Source organism: Saccopteryx leptura, chromosome 3 (genome assembly GCF_036850995.1).
Source record: "Saccopteryx leptura isolate mSacLep1 chromosome 3, mSacLep1_pri_phased_curated, whole genome shotgun sequence".
NCBI lineage: Eukaryota > Metazoa > Chordata > Mammalia > Chiroptera > Emballonuridae > Saccopteryx > Saccopteryx leptura.
The window spans coordinates 287789137-287816523 of record NC_089505.1 but is presented as its reverse complement, the minus strand read 5'-3'; the positions used below and the strand labels follow the sequence as shown (position 1 = coordinate 287816523).

At 41.0% G+C, this 27387-nt stretch overlaps 1 protein-coding gene across 2 annotated transcripts; it reads left to right on the top strand.

The window, feature by feature from the left end:
• The first annotated feature begins 92 nt into the window (after window positions 1–92).
• On the top strand, window positions 93–27387 carry SLC4A1AP (solute carrier family 4 member 1 adaptor protein). Of its 2 annotated transcripts, XM_066378627.1 has the most exons (14): window positions 94–940; window positions 1161–1356; window positions 3153–3275; window positions 4459–4519; window positions 4862–5001; window positions 8462–8622; window positions 9345–9414; window positions 10913–11099; window positions 14728–14839; window positions 17379–17616; window positions 21040–21126; window positions 22014–22081; window positions 23752–23821; window positions 27056–27387. In XM_066378627.1, exons 1-14 carry the CDS (start codon window positions 281–283, stop codon window positions 27103–27105), a joined length of 2223 nt encoding a protein of 740 aa, XP_066234724.1. In that variant the 5' UTR covers window positions 94–280; the 3' UTR covers window positions 27106–27387. The 2 variants fall into 2 exon arrangements, with proteins under 2 accessions (XP_066234725.1, XP_066234724.1); XM_066378628.1 differs by lacking the exon at window positions 21040–21126 and having other exon boundaries at window positions 93–940.

Below are 27387 nucleotides of genomic sequence, written 5' to 3'. Positions count from 1 at the left end.
GCGCTTCTTGCAAACAGGCAATGCCATAGGAAGTTCTTACAAGCCGCTGTGCAACCTCTAAACATGTCCCCATTCTGATAGCATCCCGAACATCTTCTGTTTTTCTCTTACGACCTTCTGGTCATACGCACCTTTTCACGGCGCTCTCTTCACCCCCTTTCCCCCCATCGCTGCCCAGAGAAGGCTCTGGGAGGTGGGGAGAGGGAGGCGTGGAGAGGAACGTGAAGACCGAAGGGTGAGGTTTCCCAGGACCAAATTTCGAACCTGCACCCGATGAAGGATGGCTGATAGTACTTCTCCGTCTGAGTGTTCGGTTTCGCAAGAACTCAATGGAGACTTCAAAAAGCCAGCTCTGCCGCTGCCCCCGGCGGCGAGGGGCAAGATCCCGACCCCTAATCCTTCAAACCCCGAGGAGGTGCAGGAGAGGCCCACGGCACTGCTGGACCCAGATTCCGGGGAGCCTGACGGCCCTCCGGCTCGGCCCGATAGCGCGGAGACCAGGAGTCCACCGGAGGAGCAGCCGCGGCCCCTCACAGCGGCTCCTGCTCCCGGCGGCCCGGCCCGGGCTCCTCCTTACCAAGAGCCGTCGTGGGGCTGCCCCACCACGGCCGCCTACAGCCTAGAGGCCCTGAAGGGCGGCACGATCCTTGGCACCCGTAGCTTGAAAGGGACCAGTTACTGCCTTTTCGGGAGGCTACCTAGCTGCGACGTGTGCCTGGAGCACCCTTCGGTGTCTCGGTACCACGCCGTGCTGCAACACGGGGCGTCCGGCCCGGACGGAGACTGCGACGGCCTCAGGCCTGGCTTCTACCTGTACGACCTGGGAAGCACCCACGGTACCTTTCTCAACAAGACCCGCATCCCACCCCGCACCTATTGCCGGGTCCACGTCGGGCATGTTTTTCGCTTGGGCGGCAGCACTAGGCTCTTTATTCTTCAGGTAAGTAGAAAAACCTGGAATTGAAATTTCTGGAGTTCACCGGGCTTGGGTTCCTGAGCTCCTTAAGCTTTCGCTGAGGAAGGAGATTCTCCTAGTCAGAGATTACATAAGTGAAGAAATGTGGCCCCTTATCTCCAAACCTCAGAACACATTGACATATTCCTGAAAGTAACTTCAACAATCCTGGACTCTAAAAGAATTCTTTTGCTTGGTTCCTTAGGGACCAGAGGCAGACCAAGAGGCAGAATCGGAGTTGACAGTAACGCAGTTGAAGGAATTGCGGAAGAAGCAGCAAATGATGTTGGAGAAGAAGATGCTAGGAGACGACTCAGATGAAGATGAGGAAATGGATACCACTGAAAGGAAGAGAAATACTAGTAGTCAAGATGATGAAATGGGCTGCACCTGGGGAATGGGTAAGAAATTAAAATTGCTGCCAGAGGTTAATATTTTGAAATCATTACTAGAGGTATCCTCAAATGTTTATCATGCAACTTTTCATGACTCGTTGAGATAGGACAAATAATACAGTTTTCACCGGAGGTTACCAAAACCCAGATTCAAAATTGCCCGATTCAAAAAATTGAATTATGGACACTGGATTTCTTTGAATGTGTTTTACAGTTTACTCCCTTGTTGGAAACTCGTCCTCAGCAATTAGTTTGGTATTTTTACCATTTAAAAAAATATTTTTTAATTAAGGACTGACTTTGATTACCACTATAGGGGCTGGTACTATATTTAAACAAATAAATATAGAATGTTCTTTTGAATTTTTTTGTTTGTTGTATAAATATACTGACGTGAACTATCTCATCAGAGAAAGCTGGTCCCTTAGCCAGCGGAGCTAGGGATGGGTATTAAGGAGTTAGGAATATAAAAAGAAGAGTCCTTAATATGTTGTTGGCAGGACAGGATAAGTGCCAGGCAATATCTAGAAACTATGCTAAAGTAAAGATTGAGAGTAAGGAGCAATCGCTGAGGACTTAGATCTGCGATGTGCCACTAGCCATATGTGGTTTTATTGGACATTCACAGTGTGGCTAGTCCAAAACAGCATGTGCTGTAAATGTGAAAAACACACTGACTATTAAAGATGTAGTGTGAACAAAGAATGAAAATATCTCATTGATAATATTTTTATATTGGTAATAATTGCACCTGTTGTTTTTTTTTTTTTTAAATATGACTACTAGAAGATGTTAGATTACATATGTGACTTTGATTATATCTCTATTGGGCATCACTGATTTAGATCTTTGGGAAAGTTTATAACCAGAAGGGTCTTTTACTGGGACTTGAAGGAAAGGAAAAATAACTCTTAGGCAGTTGAGCATTGGAAGTGGTGTTCAAGGCAGGAGGGTTTGATGATTTTAAGGTAGTAATGAATAAACCAGTCGATTTTGCAGAAATGGGAAATATTAAGAAATTTTACTGGAGGCAGTGTAGAAACCTAGATGTGAGAGAATGAGGTGGCCAAGCTGAGGAGCTTAGGTTTTTGTTTGTTTTCCCCATAGAAAATGTGGTAGGTAATTTAGCTTTTAAAACACAGTGAAGGAGAAAAAAAAAAAGGTGCCACACAAACAAGTTTTAACTTGTCACACAATTTAGAAAACCTGAAAATGTTGATACTGGTGGACTTTGGTGGACTCTGCCTCTTCTATTCATCACTGATAACTGTATCTTTATGAAACCTGAAAGGATAGTGGATGTGATTCAGGTGGTCTTTTTTTTTTTTTTTTTGACAGAGACAGAGTCAGAGAGAGGGACAGGAACAGAGAGAAATGAGAAGCATCAATTCTTTGTTGCTGCACCTTAGTTATTCATTGATTGCTATCTCATATGTACCTTGACCAGGGGGGCTACTGCAGAGCAAGTGACCCCTTGCTCAAGCCAGTGACCTTGGGCTCAAGCTAACAACCTTTGGGCTGAAGCCAGCGACCATGGGGGTCATATCTATGATCCCACATTCAAGCCAGTGACCCCGGACTCCAGCTGGCGACCTCGGGGTTTCAAACCTGGGTCCTTCTTGTGTCCCAATCCGATGCTCCATCCACTGCACCACTGCCTGGTCAGGCCAGGTGGTCTCTTCTTTTTTTTTTTTTTTTTTTTGGATTTTTCTGAAGTTGGAAACGGGGAGGCAGTCAGACAGACTCCTGCATGCTGGTCTCTTCTTATATCTGATTCTTTTCTTTTTCTCCCAATCCTGTAGGAGAAGATGCAGTAGAGGATGAGGCTGAAGAGAACCCCATTGTTTTAGAGTTTCAGCAGGAAAGGGAGGCCTTTTATATAAAGGATCCGAAAAAGGCTCTCCAAGGTTTTTTTGACCGAGAAGGTATGTAAACAGATTCTGACCCTCCTGGAAGAATGTGCCCACAGCAGTGTTGTTTTCTAGATCTCTAGGTATTTAGAAATGCCATATGTTGTCTGCTGTCTTTCTTGTTAAGTACTTGCCTTGCTGTCAGTTGTGTCAGGTTTATTTTGAAAATAGTAAAAATCTTGTTAGTCTTTCCTCCCATCTTGGAGAAAAGGAAGTTCTTTTTTCTGACTTGCCTCATTTTTCTCAAAAGATCTTAGACTTTGGTGGCAGGAGATTGAACCAACTTCTTGTGATTTTTTCCTTTCTAATTCACCTTATCTTTTGTAATTCTTAGCATGGCTTTTGATTTTATAGGATTTAAAAAATAATTCCACAGAGGATTATTTCATTAGAGATATGTTGAAGGAACAGCTGTGTGTATGTGGATGTTTATGTGTGAATGTGTGAATATATATATGAATTGGTTGCATTCTGGGCTTAATACTTACCATGCAATTGTGACAATAAACAACTAAAGTCTACAACTTAATAAAAAATGTGAAAATAATATCAGTGAACAAAGCTATGTGTGGAGAATTGATTGTTTTGATTTGAGTTTTCTTTCTTCCTGCCTCAAGCTCATCCTAATTTTATTATCAAACAATAATCTTTAGGAATGAGAACTGAAATGCTTTGAAATTTAGGTTTTATTTGTTTGGGGTTTTTTTGTATTTTTTTTTTCCGAAGCTGGAAACGGGGAGAGACAGTCAGACAGACTCCCGCATGCGCCCGACCGGGATCCACCCGGCACACCCACCAGGGGGCGATGCTCTGCCCCTCCGGGGCGTCGCTCTGTTGTGACCAGAGCCACTCTAGCGCCTGGGGCAGAGGCCAAGGAGCCATCCCCAGCGCCCGGGCCATCTTTGCTCCAATGGAGCCTCACTGCGGGAGGGGAAGAGAGAGACAGAGAGGAAGGGGAGGGGGAGGGGTGGAGAAGCAGATGGGCGCTTCTCCTGTGTGCCCTGGCTGGGAATCGAACCCGGGACCCCTTGCACGCCAGGCCAACGCTCTACCACTGAGCCAACCGGCCAGGGCTGAAATTTAGGTTTTAGTGTGGTAGAACAACTTGATATTCTTATTTAACTTTTGTTCTCTTTTTCCTTTGTATCAACTAGTATTTTTAGATACTGTTGAAATTGTCTTGTCTTTCTTCCAAAAGGAGAAGAATTAGAATATGAATTTGATGAACAGGGGCACAGCACTTGGCTCTGCAGGGTGAGGTATGTTCTCTTCTCATTAATGCCCATTTCTGGAAAATGGCTTATTTCAGGTTTATTTATGGTGACAGACAGCAATCCAAAGAGTAACTTTAGCTTTAATTTTAGGCTGTTCCTGATTTGGGGTCTTGATAGTTTAGTAACACCTATTATGGGGGGGAGGTGGAATGGGTAAGAGGTGGAAGGAAAAGATTTGAAATCTAACCTTGGCAAGATAGAGCAAAATGAAACAAGATATTGAAAAGACATCTCAAAAAAAATGTGACTATTACTATAACATATAAATTCTTAAAAATGAGAATTGGAGCTTAATGCTGTGCTGTAATTCTCTCTAAACCAATGCAGATTACCTGTGGATGATTCAACCGGAAAACAACTGGTAGCTGAGGCCATTCACTCTGGAAAGAAAAAAGAAGCAATGATCCAGTGTTCACTGGAAGCTTGTCGAATCCTCGATACTTTGGGATTGCTGCGGCAGGAGGCAGGTGAGTATGCCGGAACACTTTTTTTTTTTTTAAAGGATGTTTATTTCTTTTCTTTTTTCTTTTTTTGTTTTTTTCATTTTTCCGAAGCTGGAAACAGGGAGATAGTCAGATAGACTCCCGCATGCGCCAGACCGGGATCCACCCAGCATGCCCACCAGGGGGCGATGCTCTGCCCCTCTGGGGCGTCACTCTGTTGCATCCAGAGCCATTCTAGCACCTGAGGCAGAGGCCACAGAGCCATCCTCAGTGCCCGGGCCATCTTTGCTCCAAGGGAGCCTTGGCTGTGGGAGGGGAAGAGAGAGACAGAGAGGAAGGAGAGGGGGAGGGGTGGAGAAGCAGATGGGCGCTTCTCCTGTGTGCCCTGGCCGGGAATCGAACCCAGGACTCCTGCACGCCAGGCTGACGCTCTACCGCTGAGCCAACCGGCCAGGGCCCGGAACACTTTTTTCTTTAAAAAAAAAAAAGAAGAAGGAAGGAAGGAAGGAAATTATAACATGAAAGGTAATAAAACCTCTTTTTAGCAGGGAAATGTAAATTGTACAGAATTCTATGAAGTGTAAAGATTCCCTATCTCGATACCCTAAGGTAGCCATAGTTTATATTCTTCCTGACAATTTTTATGCATCTATATGTGTGTTCAGAAGCATTAAACCCTTCATTCTGAAAATATAATTATTCTGGCTTTACTCTTGGTTTTTGGCTGGGAATAGAATTCTAAATTGGAAATAATTTTACTTCACTTCTTTGAAGGCATTGCTCTTTTTGTCTTATATCCAGTGATGCTATCAAAGTCCTAAATTGTTCAGGTTCCTGATTTATTCCCCCTCTCTCTCTCACTAGAATTACGTAAGAGTTTCCCTTTGTTTTCAATGTTATGAAACTTCACTATGATGTACCTTTCTGTGGGTCTATCCACCCACTATTCTGGGTGCTTGTTAGGTCCTTTTGATCTGGAAACCTTGGCATTTCAGGAATATTTCTGGACTTGTACTGTTAATCATTTCATCCCTCTGTTTTCTCTGTTTCTGTGTAATTCTGTTATTTATATATAGAACCTCTTGGACTCACTATCCTCGTTATGGCAGCCTCCCTGCATGTGTTTCAGAGTATTAGGTAGAGCTGCTACCTTTCCCAATTTGTTAGAGTGTCCTAATATAATAGGTGTCCTGTAGGGTCCAGTGGCACACAGCCTCCCAGATCACCCAAGCTGGGCACTTGAGGTACACCCTTGTGTGGGCTGTGTACACCTTCTGTTGTAGTTGAGTCTTGGTGACTATTGGCATGTCAGTAGGAAGGATTTACACACAGATCAATCAGCTGCAAGGACTGCCTGCAATTACCAACCCCCAACCTCTGACCACTGTGGAGAATCAGCTGTGCAGAAGCCCACCCCACAGAGCAAGGTTTACTTCAGCAGGGCTCTGGTCTCCACTGAGTCCTTCCCTTGAGTTTGTGGCTTGTGGATGTGGTTGGGTGGTGGTGCTTTGACTGGTCTGAAGCTGTTCACCGGGTGTATTGACTCTCGGGTCTCCTGGGAGGTGTAGTCCAACATCCGCCGTCACCTGTATTCTGCTCGGGGCCATCTGGCATGAGCTATGGAGTGGTCTGCAGATGGCTGCTACGAGTGCTGGGCTTGGAGGTGCCCAGGAGAGGCCAAGCTGTGAAATAAGGCTTGCTGCTGCTAGTTCCAGGGCTGGGCCACTTAACAAGAGGCATGGGGCACACTGAGGCCAGGTGCTGCTTGTTTGAGAGATTTTAGGAAAATCTGAAGCATGAGCCAAGACAGGACATTCATATGGGAAAATCACTGGAAACTGCTTGGGTGGGCCTGAAAACTAGGTGGGGTGGGGCAAACAGTGTGAGCCAGGTTGATGGAGTCTTAGATATGGCACCCACCAGCTGGCTCATCAAAGGAACATGGCCTCAGTCAGCATTTCTGTTTGTGAGGAAGCTCACCCTCTGCTCTTTCCTTTTTGCTGAACAATTCAGTTTCTTCCCATATGTCCCTGGTGCCTTTCAAGCTGCTGCCCTAGTGCTGGAGCTCAGAGGGAGAGAGTCTGAGTAAGTCCATGTGTGGGCTCTTTAAGAGGAACTACCTGGGACTGCAGAAGCCCGCCTTCACCATCAGCCTCAGTGCCTGCTGGTTTTTACAGCCATAAGTTATGGGGACTTCTCTTCCTGGCACTGGAACCCTGAGCTGGGGGTCCTGGTATTGGCCTGGGACCCTTCGCTCCTCAGGTGGATTTTTATCCACCACACATGGGTGTGGGTCCACCCTGTTCCATGTCTCTGCCCATCCTACTGGTCTTAATATGGCTTCTTTAAATCCCTTATTGTAGGATTTCTATTCAGCCTGATTTCAGGTGTTTCTGAATGATGGTTGTTCTGTAGTTATGTTGTTATTTTAATGTGATTGTGGGAGGAGGTGAATACTGCCTTAATTTGAATTTTTAGAATTATTTTTTAAAAGTTTAACATTTTTTCAAGGTCCTGGCCGGTTGGCTCAGTGGTAGAGTGTTGGCCTGGCATATGGACGCTGGGTTCAATTCCTGGTCAGGGCACACAGGAGAAGCGCCCATCTGCTTCTCTACCCCTCTTCTTCTCTCTCTCTCTCTCTCTGTTTGTCTCTCTGTCTTCCCTTCCTGCAGCCATGGCTTGATTGGAGCAAGTTGGCCCCAGGCCCTGAGGATGGCTCCTTGGCCTCTGCCTCAGGCGCTAAGAAGAGCTTGGATGTTCAGCAACAGAGAAGCCCCAGCTGGGCAGAGCATCGCCCCACGGGTGGATTTCAGTTGGGATGCATGCGGGAGTTTGTCTCTGCCTACCCTCCTCTCACTGAATAAAAAAAGTTTAACATTTTTTCAAATGTTTGTTAACCATTTGTATTTCTTATAATATGAATGGCTTTTATTATTCTTTTTCAAATTAGGCCTTTTCCTTATTTATCTTTTTCCATTTTTACTCACTGATTTTTTATAGCCTTTTGCTTATTAAATAAATTAGCCCTTTTCATTTTTTATTGTGGTAAAATATACATAACATAAAATTTACCATTTTAAGCATTGTTAAATGTAAAGTTCAGTGGCATTAAAGATATTCACGTTGCTGTACAAGCATCACTATGTCCATCTCCAGAACTTTTTCATCATCCCATATCAAATCTCTGTACCCATTAAACACTAACTTCCCATTCTTCATCCCCCTTGGTCCCTGGTAACCACTATTCTACTTCCTGTCTTTATGAATTTGAGTGCTATAAGTACCTTATATAAGTGGAATTATGTAGTGTGTGCCTTTTGTGTCTGGTTTATTTCACTTAGCAGGTATAGTCCTTTTCCTGTGTAGTTTGGCACGTTGTTGAATTCTCTATTTTAATCAATAGTAATCTTTTAAGTTGCTTGCTTATGTGCCTTCTTTCTTTTTAAAATTTATATCATCACCATTTATTTTTATCTACCTCTAGTATCTCGGAAAAGGAAAGCAAAGAACTGGGAAGATGAAGACTTTTATGACAGTGATGATGACACATTTCTTGATAGGACTGGCCTGGTTGAGAAGAAGCGTCTGAACCGAATGAAGAAGGCTGGGAAGATTGATGAGAAGCCTGAGACCTTTGAATCACTGGCAAGTTTTATTTATAGAAGTACTGTGGTAGTTTAATTTTTTAAATAAAAAAAATGGTGTTTAAATTTTATAATTAAAAATTTTAAAGCAATAGCATTGAAATCTTTTGTGATCTGCAAATTTATTGGTACCAGTTAGTCTTATGCAAGTTGGAAAAATGTTTGGCTTGCTGCTAGAGTCTCTATCCACTACTAGTTGATATTGATCCATTAGTGAGTGTTCTTTGGATATGATGTTACCCCCCAAAAAGAACGGAAAAAGTTCCAAGTTGGGACATTCTGAGGAGATGCTGACTTTTAGGCTTCTGGCAGTCATAAATCATGAAAGGAGTATAGTTTGATAATAGTTTTAAACAGTGTATCCTTCATGAAATTGTCATAAGATAGCAGGTATTTTCATTATATCAAGTAGTATTCAAAGCTTAAAACATTACTCAGCATCTATCCTTTTGATTTATCATTGAAAACAAATACCTTGAGCTTTTTCTTCTGAGTAAAATAAAGTGTGTGTCCTATACGTTTCTTCTGTTTAATTCTAGTCCTTTAATTCAGAAATTAATTAAGTAAATGAATGAAAAATGTTAACTACATAAAGAACAGATTTAACTGGACTTTGAATTAATCCTCTTAGAAATTATAACAGTAGTGAAAATAAGAGTAGAAAGCTACCATATTTTGAAAGAAGAAAAACATTTGCTAACCCTGTTAATTTGGGTGTTACAGGTTGCAAAGTTAAATGATGCTGAAAGGGAACTCTCTGAAATTTCTGAGAGACTGAAAGCTTCAAGCAAAGGTAAAGCGATGACACATTAACCAAATGTTTATTAAATATCTACCATAGGTAGTGCACTATGCTGGGCACTGGGCTACATTGGTTAATAAGATATGTGATACAGAATATGGACCCTTTCTAAGGAACAGCATAGCATTTTGGAACTAGAAAGAACATGTTAAATTATTATTTTTATTTTTTTTTTTTTCTGAAGCTGGAAACAGGGAGAGACAGTCAGACAGACTCCTGCATGCGCCCGACCGGGATCCACCCGGCACGCCCCACCAGGGGCGAAGCTCTGCCCACCAGGGGGCGATGCTCTGCCCCTCCGGGGGGGGGGGGGGGAGGTCACTCTGCCGCGACCAGAGCCACTCTAGCGCCTGGGGCAGAGGCCAAGGAGCCATCCCCAGCGCCCGGGCCATCTTTGCTCCAATGGAGCCTTGGCTGTGGGAGGGGAAGAGAGAAACAGAGAGGAAGGAGGGGGAGGGGGGTGGAGAAGCAAATGGGCACTTCTCCTATGTGCACTGGCCAGAAATCAAACCCGGGTCCCCCGCATGCCAGGCCGACGCTCTACCGCTGAGCCAACCGGCCAGGGCTTAAATTATTTCTTAAAATTTCTTTATTTAATAGGTGAGGGGAATGAAACCCACTGAGGCAAGGTTACATCCCATGGTTTTCCAGCTATACTATAACCTGTTTCCTTATTCCTAATATAGTGGTACCTTGACACACGAGTTTAATTCGTTTCATGGCCAAGCTCCTGACTTAATTTGTTGGTTTGTCAAATTAAATTACCCCATTTAAATTAATGGGAATGCAATTAATCCGTTCTGACCTCCAAAAACCACACAAATTTTTTGTTTTATATGCTTTTAAATAAGAAAATATACTTTATAAATAACAAATACATATATATATGTACATAATAAGAGAGAATGGAAAGAAATAAACTGGTTATGAAGTATATTTACCTTCAAGGTCAGGTGAAGATGCTGGCAGAGGGGGAGGATACATTAGCTTAACAATGGCCCTTTCCAAGCAGGAAGGTAATTAGCAATTTCACAGACTGCTGCCTAGCACCATTTTTAACAATACAAGTGAGCAAACTCAGAAAATACAAATCTTACAGACTTATTTGCCCAACAATCATCACTTTCTTCACTGACTTTTGGCTTTTTCGCCACTTTCCTCACTTTCACTTAGAGGCTGTTTCAACAAAAACCTTTCCATGGAAATCTGTTTCTTCCTCCCTTTCAGAACGTTGGACGGGCTATCTAGTGGATGGTGGTGGAAGCTCGTGATTCAAATATCCACTAGTGACTTAAAGCAAAAAATCCCGCAAGTGACTGCTCATCTCTCAAATTGCTCGTGATTTAAAGTGCTCGTGTGTCAAGGCACCACTATATCAGTAATGTCCTTTGTCCAGCTCTGTGTTAGTGACTTTTCTATGGAAACTTTGTCTCAGTTTTAAAACATTTGCAATTATCTTTCTAAACATGCTTTATGCCTTTCCTGACAGCTTTATCAGAGTCACCATCTCAGGACTCTTTAGATGCGTTCATGTCGGAAATGAAATCAGGGAGTGCTTTAGATGGTGTTTCCCGGAAGAAACTTCACCTGAGAACTTTTGAACTGAGGAAGGAGCTACAGAGACTTAAAGGGCTGATAAAAATTGTAAAGCCAGCAGAGATTCCAGAACTAAAAAAGTAAGTCTTAGCTATACTTTTTTTTAGTCTTAGTTATACTTGTAATTTTATTTAAAAAAATTTTTGTGTGTGTAATCACTATTTATGTTTATACATTTTTATTCATTTATTTATTTTTTAATTAATTTTGAGAGAGAGAGAGAGAAGGGGGAGGGAGGAGCAGGAAGCATCAACTCCCATATGTGCCTTGACCAGGCAAGCCCAGGGTTTTGAACCAGCGACCTCAGCGTTTCCAGGTCGACGCTTTATCCACTGCGCCACCACAGGTCAGGCCTATTTTTCAATTACAGTTGACATGCCATAGTATATTAGTTTCAGGTGTACAAAATAGTGATTAGACATTTACGTAATTTATAAAGTGATCACCACAATATGTACATGGAATTTTAAATAAGCATGTTTGTGTTGTTAACATTTTGAATTATAGTTTAATCTTTCAGATTATCATATTTGAATAGAAATAAAATACGCTGCTTATAAAAATTAGGGTATATTTCAATGCTTCATATTCATTTTGTTCTTTTTTTTTTTTTTGCATTCATTGGTTAATTCTTGTATGTATCCTAAACTGGGATCAAACCTGCAACTTGGGTGTTTCGGGACAACGCTCTAACCAACTGAGCCACCTGGCCAGTGCCGAGTAGATTATTTTAGAAATAAGCCACCCCTAGTGAGCAGAAACCAGGTTGGCATCTCAAAAGGTGGTACTGTGTAGATGGATTTAACTCACGAAGGCAGTTAACTATAGAAAGTTTCTTGTTTCTTTTAGCTGTGCTATCCAGTCAGCACCCAATAGTGACATGTGATATTTAAATTAAATTCAAAATGCAGTTCCTTAGTCACACTATGCACATTTCATGGGCTCAATAGCCACATGTGTCTAGTGGCTACTGTATTGTGCAGAGATAGAACATTTCCATCAAGGCAGAAAGTTCTGTATTGGGTGGACAGTGCTGCTTTAGATTGTCAATAAGCATTTATTCAGCCCCTCACCCTGAGTACAAACCTGCAACTCGATGCTGTGAGCATGGCATAGAAGAATATCTAGAATTGAGAGGCACCTCTTCTTACAGAGGTGTGGAGATAAAATGTTTCTGGAGCCCTTGACCATCTGTACAGAAAATATATCCTCAGATTACTAGCAGGTTTATTCAAAGATTTACATGTCATTTGGATAGTTAATACAGTGATTTATAGATTAGTCCACAAAATTCTATTTGACCCAAATGATAATTGAGTTATCAGTAATGAGGTGGTGGGTTCACACTGGAGTTAGACTTCCTGGATTCCATTCTTAGCTCTATTGATGACATTAAGGGTATTTTGAGGCACATTATATAACTTATTTGATTTTTGCTTTCCTCATTTGTAAATCAGAAGTAATGATTTTGCAAAGATGAAATGAATAGCACTTAACAAAAAGCTGGCATATATGTATTGTTTTCATTATCGCCATAATTTTTACTGTTTCTTTTACACATAGCAACTATTTGTAACATAATTTTTGTGGAGAATAGGTAAAAACTCGGGAGACATAGTTCAGGGTAAACAAATTAACAATGAATTTTAATTACAACTCTGGAATCCTTGAATTTGATAAGTCAGAACACCTTCCAGGTGTTCTGATCTAGAAGACATCAACTTCCTTCAGAGCCTCCCCTCCTGCTGCCTGTGTGTCAGCCTAGCTTATGATCCCTTTCTGCCTCAGACAGGGGCCTCAGATGCTGTGTATCTTCCCCTTCATCTTGTCATTTGAGGGTTTAACTTCCAGACTTCCTAACTCCTCCGTCTTCTGCTTTACTGTCTTCTTTGGGCAAGTTTGCACCTCCACCAGGCCAGCCACGCTAATTAATGGAGCTGAAGAATAACGGCGTTATTTTGCCTTTGTCTTTCTATCTCAGCATCTTATTGAGGCCTGTGGGGAGGGGTTTTTAAGGATAATGATTCGGCAAAGGGTCTTTAAGTTCAGGCAGTCAGTAGTATTCTGGCAGCCTTAGTAAGGAAACAGGTCTGTATCTGGTAGGGAGAGAGGGTGTGAAGCTCATGAGAAGCAACTACTGTGAGTTGATGCTTCCTGTTTCTCCACCCCCCTTTCTCCATCTCTAAAATCAATAATAATAATAAAAAAAAGTGCCACCGCCTGACCAGGCGGTGGCGCAGTGGATAGAGCTTTGGACTGGGATGCCGAGGATCCAGGTTCGAGACTCCGAGGTCGCTAGTTTGAGCACGGGCTCATCCGGTTTGAGCAAAAGCTCACCAGCTTGGACCCAAGGTCAGTAGCTCGAGCAAGGGTTACTCGGTCTGCTGAAGGCCCGCGGTCAAGGCACATATGAGAAAGCAATCAATGAACAACTAAGGTGTCATAATGCTCAATGAAAAAAAACTAATGATTGATGCTTCTCATCTCTCCGTTCCTGTGTGTCTGTCCCTGTCTATCCCTCTCTCTGACTCTCTGTCTCTGTAAAAAACAAACAAAAAAACAAAACAAAAACCACCAAAGAGATAGGCTTAGGTGAGAAAAGATAGTCATGGCAAATGGGCTTCAGAGTGGAGCAAGGTAGGTAGTTTCTTGTATGGGTCACTGTGAGTCAGGAGTGCCAGTGTTGTTCTTACATTTCAGAGTACAGGGCTGTCCTGTGGTCAGTGTGAAGAAAGCACAGGGTGCCTGACCTGTGGTGACGCAGTGGGATAAAGCGTAGATTTGGAACACTGAGGTCGCTGGTTCAAAACCCCAGGCTTGCCTGGTCAAGGCACATGTGGGAGTTGATACTTCCTGCTCCTCCTCCTCTCTCTCTCTCCCTCTTTCCCTCTCTCCTCTCTAAAAATTGAATAAAGTCTTTTTTTTTTAAATAAAAAAGCAAGCAAGCAAGCACAGGGTGTCCTCATGCTATCTTGTCATTATCAGCTTAGCCTACTTTCTGAGTGCTCTATCAACCTAACTGCCAACCTTTTTTTGTTGTTCTGCTTTTTCCCCTCATTTCTGCAGTAGTCTTGTCATTTTGCCCTCCTCTTCTTTATCCTAGTGGGCTTAGCTTTTATAACCATGTCTAGCCAATGAGAATACTGACAAACTCATCATTGTGGGGTCTCCATTATGTCTTTGTCAGTATTCACTGCACAGGTTATCCTGCCTCCTGTCCCATACACACACACACACACACACTCACATTTTTTATAAACTGCTGTGCTCAGAACTATTGTGTGTGGTTAGAAGTGTGGACTACAGGTAAAAAAGGCAGTTTGAGTAGTCTTCAGAAGTCGGTGAAAATAGGGCTTTACACGTGGATACATCTCCTGTCACTTAGTGGGGATGGGGTAATGCTTACATATTGCCAATGACCTTTGTACTGTAAGCGTCATTTTATGAATGTGAAGTCACATAGCATGGTGTACTAGACTAAGGTAGGAGCTTTATCTTGCCTTTAATAACTCTGTCTGTGATATCCATAGTGTTGTTGTCCATTCAAACTCTGCTGGGCTGAATACCTCTTCCATATTGGTATATATGCTTAGATATTCATTTTGTGGAAATTTTTGTTTTGCTGAAAGTTTCTTTGTCATTGTCATGGTGTTTTTAGGTAAATTCTTGGCCTCACTGGAATAGATGTGTATAATTCCTTCTTTCTAGGACTGAAAGTCACACTGTGGATACTGAAAACAAAGCTAAAAAGCTTACATTGCCTCTTTTTGGTGCCATGAAAGGAGGAAGCAAATTCAAATTAAAAACTGGGACAGTAGGGGTAAGTTGTGGGTCAAGGTATTAAACCTCTAGCCTTTAAGTTATCTGAGCTAATTTTTCTTATGTTCAAAGCTCAAGTGACTCATTTTATAATATGAGTCATTTTCTCTTAAAATGTGAAAAGGCCTATGGGCTTGGTATGATCATATCTTTCTCAGGTCTTGGTTCTTGGATTTTTCTCTTCAGTTTAGGGTTATCAAGAATTAATGGGGCCTGACCAGGCGGTGGCGCAGTGGATAGAGCGTCAAACTGGGATGTGGAGGACCGAGGTTCGAGACCCTGAGGTCGCCAGCTTGAGCGCGAGCTCATCTGGTTTGAGCAAGGCTGTCCAGCTTGAGCCCAAGGTCTCTGGCTCGAGCAAGGGGTCACTCACTCTGCTGTAGCCCCCTGGTCAAGGCACATATGAGAAATCAATCAATGAACAACAACTAAGGAACCGCAATGAAGAATTGATGTTTCTCATCTCTCTCCCTTCCTGTCTGTCTGTCCCTATCTGTCCCTCTCTCTGACTCTCTGTCTCTCCCACAAGAAAAAAAAAAAAAATTAATGGGGAAAAAAAGAAAATAAAGAATAAAAAACTAATAAAAATATGAAACAAATGGAAGAATTGATTCATACCAATCAACTTGCATGTCACTGGTTTGTAAATTAGAATACCAGTTAATTAATTTGTGATGACTGTTACATTTAAAAAAGGGTCTCCTATATTAAATGCTTCTCTCCTGGTGGATAGATGTTATAATGCTTAGACTCAACTAACATTTGTTAGTAACATAGTCTATGCACCTGGCTCTACCATGTGGTTTTTCCTTCATTTAATCTTGCCAACACCTTGTGATGTGTGGGAATTATTACTTCTCACAGGTAAGGAAACCAGGTCACAGAGGTTAAATATAAGATCACATCATCAGTAAGTAACTAGACTGGCAAGCAAATCCAGATCTTCTGTCTGTTGAGTTTTGTGATCTTTCTACTGTTCTCTAATAGTTCACTGATGTATGTTTTTGCTTTAGTTATATCCCTATTTGTAGTTTCAGTGTTTCAAAGGTTTTCATCACCCTAAAGAACTGAACCTTGTGTATTAGTGTGCTAGGGCTGCCATAACAAAACACCACGGACTGGGTGGCTTAAACAGCAGATTTATATTCTCAAGATTAGCGTGCCAGCAGAGATGGTTTGCTCTGGGGCCTCATTTGTTGGCTTGTAGATGGCTGCCCTCTTGCTGCCTCTTCCCATGGTCCTCCCTCTGTGCATTTGTACCATTCCTCTTATAAGGACACCAGTCATGTTGGATTAGAGCCCCACCTTAAAAGCCTTGTTTTTACTTAGCTCTTTCAAGATCTTATCTCCAAATACAATTACATTCTGAGGTAGTGGGTAGGGATTGGGACTTCAATTTATGAATCTTGGGAGTACTGTACCTTATTCAGCCAACATCTTAAATTAGGGACTACTGCCCTCTGGTGGCAGGGGTCTGAAGTTCCAGCCATATGTGGTTTACCTGAAATAGAAGCTTTTATTTGTTGGGGTGGGGGTGGGCGGATACTTATGTTTTAGTACAAGAAAAACTCTTTACTGAAAAGCTCTTCTTAGATGATTTTCAAATACATTCTATATTTAAAACGTGATATATCCAACATACTCTTTAGTACCTTCTCTCCATTCCTTAAGCTGTGGTATACTTTTTCTAATAACTTTATTAAAAGTTCTTGATTAGAACAGTTGGCCTTATTCTTCAAGAAATGGCTTCCTTTTCCTCAGGATCTGTTTTACTTACTTTCATGTTTTATTTCCTTGAAATTGTGTTAAATATAAAATGAAAAGAGTTCACTAATGATTATTTCTTAGAAATGTGAGTCTCATTTACTGCCTAGAAGATTTTGTAATGAATTAAGATCCTTTATCATCATGAGGGGGTAACAGGACAGAATTTCTGCAGCTGATACTCCCCTGGAATAAATGTTTTCATTCTTTACCAGCTCTTTTCAGTGTTTCATACTTAATATTCTTTTGACCCTAGAAACTAATAAACATACTCTTTTTTTTTTTTTTTTATACAGGGACAGAGATAGAGTCAGAGAGAGGGATAGACAGGGACAGACAGACAGGAACAGAGAGAGATGAGAAGCATCAATCACCAGTTTTTCGTTTTGACACCTTAGTTGTTCATTGATTGCTTTCTCATATGTGCCTTGACTGCGGGCCTTCAGCAGACCGAGTAACCCCTTGCTGGAGCCAGCGACCTTGGGTCCGAGCTGGTGATGAGCCCGTGCTCAAGCTGGCAACCTCGGAGTCTCGAACCTGGGTCCTCCGCATCCCAGTCCGATGCTCTATCCACTGCGCCACTGCCTGGTCAGGCTAAATATACTCTTTAAGGGTCCATAGATGGATGAAATTTCATGTGAAAGTCCTACTTTCAGCAAACTTATGCAGTTTATCACCATATGGAGGTTAGACATTCCACACATTTAGCTTGACCCCCTGGAAGAGATTTCTTTGTCATGCAGAACTACTTATTTCTGGTTTTGTTTCCCTTACAGAAGTTACCCCCCAAGCGTCCTGAACTCCCTCCAGCTCTAATGAGAATGAAGGATGAGCCTGAAGTGGAAGAGGAGGAGGAGGAGGAGGAGGAAGAGGAAGAGGTGAAGGAGGAGGATCAAGAAAAGAACCTGGAGGCTGGATGCAGTAGGCTGCAGCACGAGAGGGGGCCAGAAGAGGCAGCACAGGAAATGAGTCCCCCCACAGGTCTCATGTGTTCTGAAGAAACAAAACAGCATGGTAATACATTTCTTCTTCCTGCACTGTACATGTAGTCGGGCGTTTGCGCTCATTGTGGATGGCTTTGAAAAAGAAAACCCAGTTCTTGACTGCATTTTTTGACTTTGAAATACTTTGTGATATGTGATACAGCTGATTCTGTGGAAACATACTTTCCGAAAATGCCAGTCATTTTTTATCCTCATTGCAAAATAAGGGCAGGTATTTCTAGTCTGTTCCAGAATTATTGAAAATTGAAAGCTATGGAATCTGAAACCCCAGCTGCTGTGGTCAGTCCTAAGCTGTTGCCACTGATTGCTCAGTGGAATATGATGGATGATGAGGCCTGATCAGGTAGTCTGGGATAAGCCTTCCCTTTCTTATTACCCTTCCAACCCCCATCCTAAAGCAGACATTAGGCATAATTGTACCCACTGGACATTCTTCTTGGGAAGCATCATGATACTCATTTTTTTGTCCATGGTGCCTAGCAGAGAACCTGACACATAGTATTTATTTACCTACCACAGCAAAGGTTTGGTGAAAAGGAGAATTGATTGCTTTTTAAATGTATTTTCTGGTTAGTGGTAGAGCATCAGTCTGGCATGTGGATGTCCCGGGGTTTGATTGCCAGTCAGGGCACACAGGAGAGGCAACCATCTACTTCTCCACCTCTCCCCCTCTCCCTTCTTTCTCTCTGTGCCTCTCTGTCTCTCTCTCTCTTCCCCTCCTGTAGCCATGGCTTGATTGGTTTGAGTGCATCAGCCTTAGGTGCTTAGGATGGCTCCGTGGAACCTCCATTTCAGGCGCTAATAATAGCTTGGTTGCGAGCATGGCCCCAGATGGGAAGAGCATCGGCCCCAGACAGGAGTTGCTAGGTGGATCCTAATGGGGTGCATGTGGCATTCTGCTTCTATCTCCCCTCCTCTCACTTGGAAAAAATAAAAATAAAAAATAAAATAAATATTTTTTCTGATCATAAAAAGAGTATGTGCTCATTTAGAAACTGAATCATACATAAAAGTCAAACAAGAAAAGAGAATTCTCCCACGATTTCATCCTGAAAGATGATTGTTTATCTTTTTAGTATCCTCTTATCCCTTGTCAGTTGTAGGATTATTTTTCTGCAGGTTGGCTAAACTGTTTAGCAACATTAAGTCTGCACAGAAAATAGGGAGCAAGAGAGAAAAAACAGTTGGCATTGCATGTGTGTGGGAATGCAGGCATATCTTCTTCCAAAGCAAACCAGGCTTGTCTGCATAAAACACCAGGCCTGCTATGTAGACGTTCTCTTGAATCATCTTCAGTTGTTAAAGTTAGCATTTCCTCCTGAGAGTAATAAATCTTTTGTTTTTTGCATTCTCCTTTGTTTAGTTATTGGCAAAATGCTTGGTCTTTTCAAAAAAGGTACTTATACATACTTCTTTTTTAAAATTTTTTTTTATTTTTCTGAAGTTGGAAACGGGGAGGCAGACAGACTCCCGCATGCGCCCAACCGGGATCCACCCGGCATGCCCATCAGGGGGCGATGCTCTGCCCAACTGGGGCATTGCTCTGTTGCGACCAGAGCCATTCTAGTGCCTGAGGCAAGGCCATGGAGCCATCCTCAGCGCCCGGGCCAACTTTGCTTCAGTGGAGCCTCGGCTGCGGGAGGGGAAGAGAGAGACAGAGAGGAAGGAGAGGGTGAGGGGTGGAAAAGCATATGGGCGCTTCTCCTGTGTGCCCTGGCCTGGAATCGAACCCGAGACTCCTGCACGCCAGGCTGACGCTCTACCACTGAGCCAACCAGCCAGGGCAAGCTTATACATACTTTTTAAAAATTTTTATTAATTTTAGTTTATTGTGTTAACATGGATTCAAGTGTCCCCATTTAGTATAACTTATACATACCTTTTATGGGCCTGGTCTTTGATCCATACATTTGATCCAAAGAGCTGGAAGGGAAGCAGTAATGTGTTTTTTTGTTTGAAAACCAACACAAATATTAGTGTGTAAAAATAGAAGACTTTAAAATTTGGTTTATAATATAAATTAGTAAATCTATAGCTGATTAGGTTTACTTCAGGAGGCCTTTTTGTTTTACAACATTGAGATCATATTGTACATACTATTTTATATGTTTTAAGATATTCTTTTAAAATGTGGTTTTTAGAAGGGACATAGTGATACTGGTTCTGGTGCTGGTGGAAGTGGGTTTGTGTGCAGTGTATAAAAAGCGTATCGCTGGATCCTGCTTGGAGAAGCTTAGGCTTTTGCAGTAAGATTTATTTGGGTTAGAAGTAGAAGCTTGCTTATAGGTATTTAATGTCTTATTTCTCACCAAGGAAGAAGTCCAGTGTAGTCTTCATTAAGCCCAATATAAAGATCAAAGTCTATATTCTGTGCTATGGTTTAGCTCATATTAACGTTTAATCCAGTCCAGGTGCTGCTCAAAGTCTCTATTTGGGAGATCATCTGGCTGCCAGCCCATGTACATGGCTGCTGCTTGGAGACCTCGTGAATGGATGAGCAGGGCAAGCTCGTTTCCAAGCAGGAAATAAAAAAGAGCTTTGCTAAGCCTGAGTGTGTATTTTTGGGTTGGGAAGGACTAGATTCCCTTAAGCTAACTGATCAGTTTTTAAAAGTATTTTATGGATTTTTATTGGTTCCTCCCATTGACAATCAAATTTTTCTTCTAGGCTAAACTGTCCAGCCTCTGTGGTCACTGGTTCTGGCTTCCACTGCACACGCCTTAGATATAAACACAGAAACACTTCCCCCAAGCACCAGACCACAGTACCTTAAAAAAATTCCTCCTAAACTTGAGTCTGAGGGATGAAGGCACAATGGATTCCAAGCGCACAATAAATTCCTAAAATGTGCAATTAAACCTATAAATACTTTAGCTTTCTAGCAATTAACCTACATGGAATATTGCAACTTTTTACTGAAGCAAACTCCCCGGTTTTATAAACTATAATGTCCAACTTCCTCTGCTCTCTCCCCATCAATGTTTAGCCCTCTGCCTACATTAGCAGTAGTAGTCCATCACGTGCGTGTGCCGTAACTTGTTTAATCAACTCTCTGTTGTTAGACACGTAGGTTATTTGTTAATTTTGGCTGTTTTAAACATTCTTGTATATAATAAATTGTGGTGCTCATCTCTGATTATTTTCTTTGAATATGTTCCTAGAAGTAGAATTTCTAGGAATATGTCCATTTTTAAGACTTCGGTAAGTATTGCTAAAAGTTTTCAGAGGTGGCCAGTTTTTAAAGTAGAAAATTAGTGATTCTCTGTTAGACATCTGGGGGCACATTTATTGAAAATTTAATTTTAGGTGAAGCTATAGATAGTAAAACTGGATGATTGTGTACATACTTAGCTTTTCTTGTTTTTGTTTTTGTTTTCCTGGTTCCCCACCCAAATTAAGTAATAACAATATGCTTTGGTTCTGCATTTTGTAGAAAACATGTCTCAATATAGCCCAGTGGAACAGAATAAAGATTATCAAGAGATTAGTGAAACAGCTGCATCATGTGAGCAACCCTCAGGCAAGTAGCACGCAGACTCCATGGCTGCTCTGCACATAAGCAGCCAGCTGTGTCCTGGAGGCGAGTGGCAGCTGACCTCTCAGATGCAGGGAAGAGGCTGCAGCCGGGGCCCTGGAGGGAACTGGAATATAGGAGAGGTTTATGCTGTCCAATTTGCTTTTCTTTATTTCTTTTCCTCCCGAAGTTCCCTCTCCTTGACCCACAAAGTACCCAATGCTTTTAGGCTTCCCTCTGGCCATGCCAAGCCTCCACAATTTTACATTTCACAGAGTTGAATAATGTGCTTATTATGGGAGTGGTTCCAAAACTATGAAAAGAAATTTGAAAGTTTGGCCTTGAATAGGACTTTTTTTCTGGTTTTCTACTGCTTTTGACTGTAATGGTTAAATTGTAGTGTCTTACCCTGGTAGGGTAGCTCAGTTGGTAGGGCATCGCCCCAATACACCAATGGTTGCGGTTCAGTCTCTCATCAGGCACGTACAACGAGTCAACCAATGAATGCTTAAATAAGTGGGACAACAAATTATTGATTCTTTTAATGTCCCTTTCTCTAAAATAAATTAAAAACAACTAAAAAAATGTATTTGGTGGCATTTATTTAAAAAAATTAGTAAACTGTAGTATAGTAAAGTCAGTCCCATTTTCCATCACCTCTTCAAATGTTGTCTTTATATTCAAGCTTGTAGAATGGCCTTAGAATTAGAAAACAAGAGTTATTAGTGAAGAAAAACCTAATATATAGTCTTTACAATAACAGAAGAAAAATTTGAGAATTTGATTGTTACATGTTTTCTTCAATAATTATAATGCTGTCAGGATGATTTTTTTTTCTATTTTACTTATTCTGAAATAGCTATTGCCTCCTCTCCCCCCTTTTCTTAAATTAGCATCAAAGAATGAATATGAAAAAAATGGAAATGAATTGAAGAAAAAGAAAGTTCCTGGTCCAGGCAAAGTAAGTACTTTCGTCATAATCTTCACTCCTCTGGAAGTAAAACGGAACCCACTCGTTACGGACCCCATCCAGATGAGTTTATCTGCAGGGACTGTCTTAGCAGAGTTCCCGACCGCCTTATACAACCCCTCTTCTAGAAGCCTGGGCTCTATTTTATTATTATTTTCCGATTTTTACTTTTTGAATTCTCTGTTCTTGTCTCTATCTACCCTGCTCCATATTACTGCTTACATACCTTTTTTATTAATTTGAAAATCTTCATATTCTAGTATGTAATACAAATACATTTAACTAACATATTCTAATTTCCTCCTTTTATTACACAGAAGGTAGAAGGTAATGTATTGCATTCTACATCTTGGGATTTTTTTAACCTATCATGGAAATCATTGTGTATCAGTGCACCAAGAGTTTCCTCTGTATGGATGTACTCTAACCAGTTCCCTATAATAGACACTTGGGTTGCTTCTAGTCTTTTAGCATTAGTGCTGTGAATAACCTTGTATAAACAATTTTGTGTGGATACAGTAAGTCCCAGAAATGGATTGCTAGGTTATTGGGAGGTCCTTATGAGTACCCTCAGGCTAGCTAATTCACAAGAGGCCACACAGGACTCGGCATGTGGCTGTACTCATAGCTGTGATTTATTACAGCAAAGGTATATACCAAGCAGTTAGCAAAGGGAAAAGGTGTCTGGGGAAACCAGACACAAACTTCCAAAGGTCCTTTTCCAGTGGAGTCACACAGGATGTGCTTAATTCCCCTAACAGCGGCAATTTGTGAAGTGTTGTTAACCAGGGAAGCTCATTAGAGACTCAGTGCCCAGGAATTTTATTGAGGACTGAGATCATATGGGCACACGCCTGCCTGGCATGCAGCCAGATTCTATTCTCCCAGGAGGAAAGCAGGTATCCAGCATAAATCACATTGTACTAACAGTTTAGGCACAGTGAACCACTGTTATCAGTTAGAATGGTGGGAACCCTCCTGAAATCCAAGTTCCCAGGTGCCAGCTAAGGGCCAATTTGCAAACAAGCCTTTCAAAGGGTAGCAATCAAGCTTGCTATGCTAACTTGTCTCTCCACCTAGATCAAAAGGCAAATGTGAAATTTCTTTCTGTGGGAAAGAACTCAGAGTGGCATTAACTGCTCCTTTTAAAAAGCGAGTCAGAGAGAGGGATAGATGGGGACAGACAGGAACGGAGAGAGATGAGAAGCATCAATCATCAGTTTTTCCTTGCGACACCTTAGTTGTTCATTGATTGCTTTCTCATGTGTGCTTTGACCACGGGCCTTCAGCAGACCGAGTAACCCCTTGCTGGAGCCAGCGACCTTGGGTCCAAGCTGGTGAGCTTTTGCTCAAAGCAGATGAGCCCACGCTCAAGCTGACGACCTCGGGGTCTTGAACCTGGGTCCTCCGCAGCCTAGTCCAATGCTCTATCCACTGCGCCACTGCCTGATCTGGCACTTTCACTGACAAATCAGCTCATCTAAGCTTTCCAGAAAAAAAATCAAGGTTCAGAAAGAAAATGTTCCCTCATTTGTTGATTACTTATGTCAAGATCATTAGTGGAAACTATATTCTTTTATTTTTGGTTGCTGACAGGCATAGGGATAATAATTCTTAGAATTAAAATTCTTTTGAATAAAATAACCTGTCTTTTTTTGCAGCTTCTACCAACATTTTCCTCCAAATATCCAGAAGATGACCCAGACTACTGTGTGTGGGTCCCACCTGAAGGTAGATTGTTTTAACCTTTACTTTTCTCTAAGATTTAGTTATGTATCTTTGTGAATATGTAATATAGAGTAGAAGGCAAAAGTAGGTCTACAGTAATAATACAAATAAATAATACAATAATTAATAAATTATTAATGCCTGACCTGTGGTGGCACAGTGGATAAAGCGTCGACCTAGCACGCTGAGGTCACCAGTTTGAAACCCTGGGTTTGCCTGGTCAGGGCACATATGGGAGTTGATGCTTCCTGCTCCTCCCTGCCTTTTCTCTCTCTTTCTCCTCTCTAAAAAATGAATAATAAATAAATAAATAAATAAATAAATAAATAATACAAAAATAAACTGTTTCTCATCCTCACAACTGGATACATACTTTTGCCAACCCTTGTATATTTAAGGTACAAAATAAGAAAGTTATAAGACTGTGTAATAAAATAATCTCCCTTCTGGGGTAACAGGTAAAGTTCTAAAGAGATGCATCAACCAAATATATTTTGTGGACTCTGGATCCTTATTCAAACAAACTACTGTAAAAAAAAAATTATAAGCCAGATAATTTTGAACACTAGTTCTATATTTGATGATGCTAGGAAATTATTATTAATTTTTAAATTTTGTTTTAAAATTTTTTTAGCAAGTGAGAGACAGAGATAGGGAAGGAGAGAGATGAGAAGCATCAACTCGTAGTTGCATCACTTTAGCTGTTCATTGATTGCTTCTCATACGTGCCTTAACTGGGGGGCTCTAGCTGAGCCAGTGACCCCTTGCTCAAGCCAGTGACCATGGGATCATGTCGATAATATCATGCTCAAGCCAGTGACCCCGCACTCAAGCTGGTGAGCCTACACTCAAGCTAAATGAACCTGTGCTCAAACCAGCAACCTCAGTTTCAAGCCTGGGACCATGGCGTCCCAGGTCAGCGCTCTATTCAGTGCACCGCCACTGGTCAGGCTATTGTTAATTTTTTTAAAGTGTGAATGATGTTACAATTTTTAGAAAAAGTCCTTATCTTCTAGGAATATATAGAGAAGTGTTCACAGATGGAATGATATCTGGAATTTGCCTTAAAATAATCCGGTGGTGGGGGCTGAGAGGGTCATAGCTAAACAGGATTTCTCATGTATTAATAATTGTTAAAGTTGGATGATGGACACAAGGAGGTTCATTATATTTTTCTCTTTACTTTTGTATCTTCGATTTTCTTTCAAGTAAAAATAGAATCTTCTGCCTATGCTTCACCTACTCAGTTTATTTTCTCTAGAGACAACTAAGTTGTGAGTTTCTTATGACTTCTTATATATATTATATAAAATGCATGAAATGCCTACATAAGCAATAACATACATAATATTTCACCACTTTTTTTACACAAGTGGAAGCATATTCTTTTTCCCCCTGTAGATTTATTTAAGAGCATTTTCTATCATTCAAAATAACTAAATTCATAACAGTAGTAGGCCCTATTATAGAAATATAGAAGACATAAATGAAACCCACGGCATGTATTTTGTGAACTTACTATTTCCCAAGTACAAGTATTTACCTTGATGAATAGCACGCAATTTCAGTTAATTATATTGTGTTAATTTGTGTGTTAACTGAATTAAGAGTTTAATTGGTTTTGGTATATAAGACAAGTATATACTAATCAAAATGAGAATAGTCACCTTTTTTCTCAATTAGGATATCGTAGAATTAAGTTTATCCTTTTAATCAACCTTCTCTTTTCACACTATACAAATTTTTTTTATTTTAAGATTTTATTTATTTGAAGGGTGGGGGGAGGAAGAAGTTATCAACTCACAGTTGCTTCAGTTTAGTTGTTCATTGGTTGCTTGTATATGCCTTGACCTGGCAATCCCGGGTTTAGAACCAGTGACCTCAGCATTCCAAGTCAATGCTTTATCCACTGCGCCACCAGAGGTCAGACCACACTAGACAAAATTTATATTAGGAAACGTTGTTGAGATGGTTTTCAAATAAGGCAGAAAGGAGTGTTATCTGGGATTTCCTATAATAAAATATTTTCTAATTATGTCACTTTTATTTTATTATTTTATTTAATTACATCACTTTTATTTTATTTTTAATTATTCATTATTTTATTAACAAATGTTTATTAATATAAATGTTTTTTTATTCCAGATTAGTCAAACAATGTAATTTACAAAATTGGAAGAATATTTTATGCCTTGCTGTTTTGTACTTAACACTATATAGAGACCCTTCCATAGTTATTTATAGAGTTCTTTGGGTGTTTGTGTGTGAGCCTAGTTCTTTTTTTATGGTATGGATATACCTTTACTTATTTGACCAGTTTCCTCAATGACTGTTTGCTGCGTTTCCATTCTTTTGCCATTACAAACAACTCTGCAGTAAGTAACCTCTTAACATGATTTTGCAAGTCTAGAGAGGTACATGTATAGAAGAAAATTCACAAAAGTTAACATGTTGGCCAGAGCAGGCGGTGGCACAGTGGATGGAGAATCGGTCTGGGTTCAAAACCACAAGGTCATCGGCTTAAGCATGGGCTCATCTGGCTTTAGTGTGGGTTCACTAGCTTGAGATAGGGTCGCTGGCTTGAGTGTGGGATCATAGACATGACCCCATGGTTGCTGGCTTGAGCCCAAAGGTCACTGACTTGAAGCTCAAGGTTGCTGGCTTGAGGGGTCAATGGCTCAGCTCTCGCCCCCCAGTCAAGGCACATATGAGAAAGCATCAGTGAACAACTAAGGTGCTGCAATGAAGAATTGATGCTTCTCATCTCTCTCCTTTCCTGTCTGTCCCTGTTTGTCCCTCTCTCTGTCCCTCTCTCTCTCTCTCTCGCTAAAAAAAAAAAGTTAACATGCTGGATCAAAGGCTGTGAACATTTTAAAGATATTATAAATCACATTTTATAGATACTGTACCAGTTTACATTCATACATATATCCTTAAGGCAATATAGAAGATGCTTGTTTACCCGTAGGCTCATCACAGGTTGCTTTTTCTGTGGATTGGTTTTCTGATATATTAGTAATTAATAGAAATTTAATTACTAGAAATGTTTGCTTTTTTGTCTGCTAATGTTAGGGTTGAAATGAAAAGAGGACCATATTTTGAAATTGTACACAAAATGTCAAATTTCTATCATAGAAGAAATCTGTATCTGTTTTACATTTTGGCCTACTGATTCCTTTTCTCTCCTGAATTTGGAAAACTGAATATATTTCTTTCTTTCTTTATACTCTGATGTAGGTCAAAGTGGAGATGGCAGGACCCATCTTAATGACAAGTATGGCTATTGATTGCTTCAGAATCCTAGAGGAAGACCTTGTGGACCATGTGACATGGGATATTTAGGATAACCTGTCTGGTTGAGTGTCTAGAGAAGTTCAGATGATCATTTGTAAAATCTGGTGACTGGCCTTTTCTTCTGTATTGTTGGCTTCCTAAATTTATCTGCCCATCTGATTCTCTTGAACTTGGTATTTATGTTTAAAAGTGTATGTATGTAAAAAGGAACCATATATTTTGAGAATTAGTAAAGGAAGAGACATGGGTCTGTTAAAACAAGAAGGTAAAGCTGT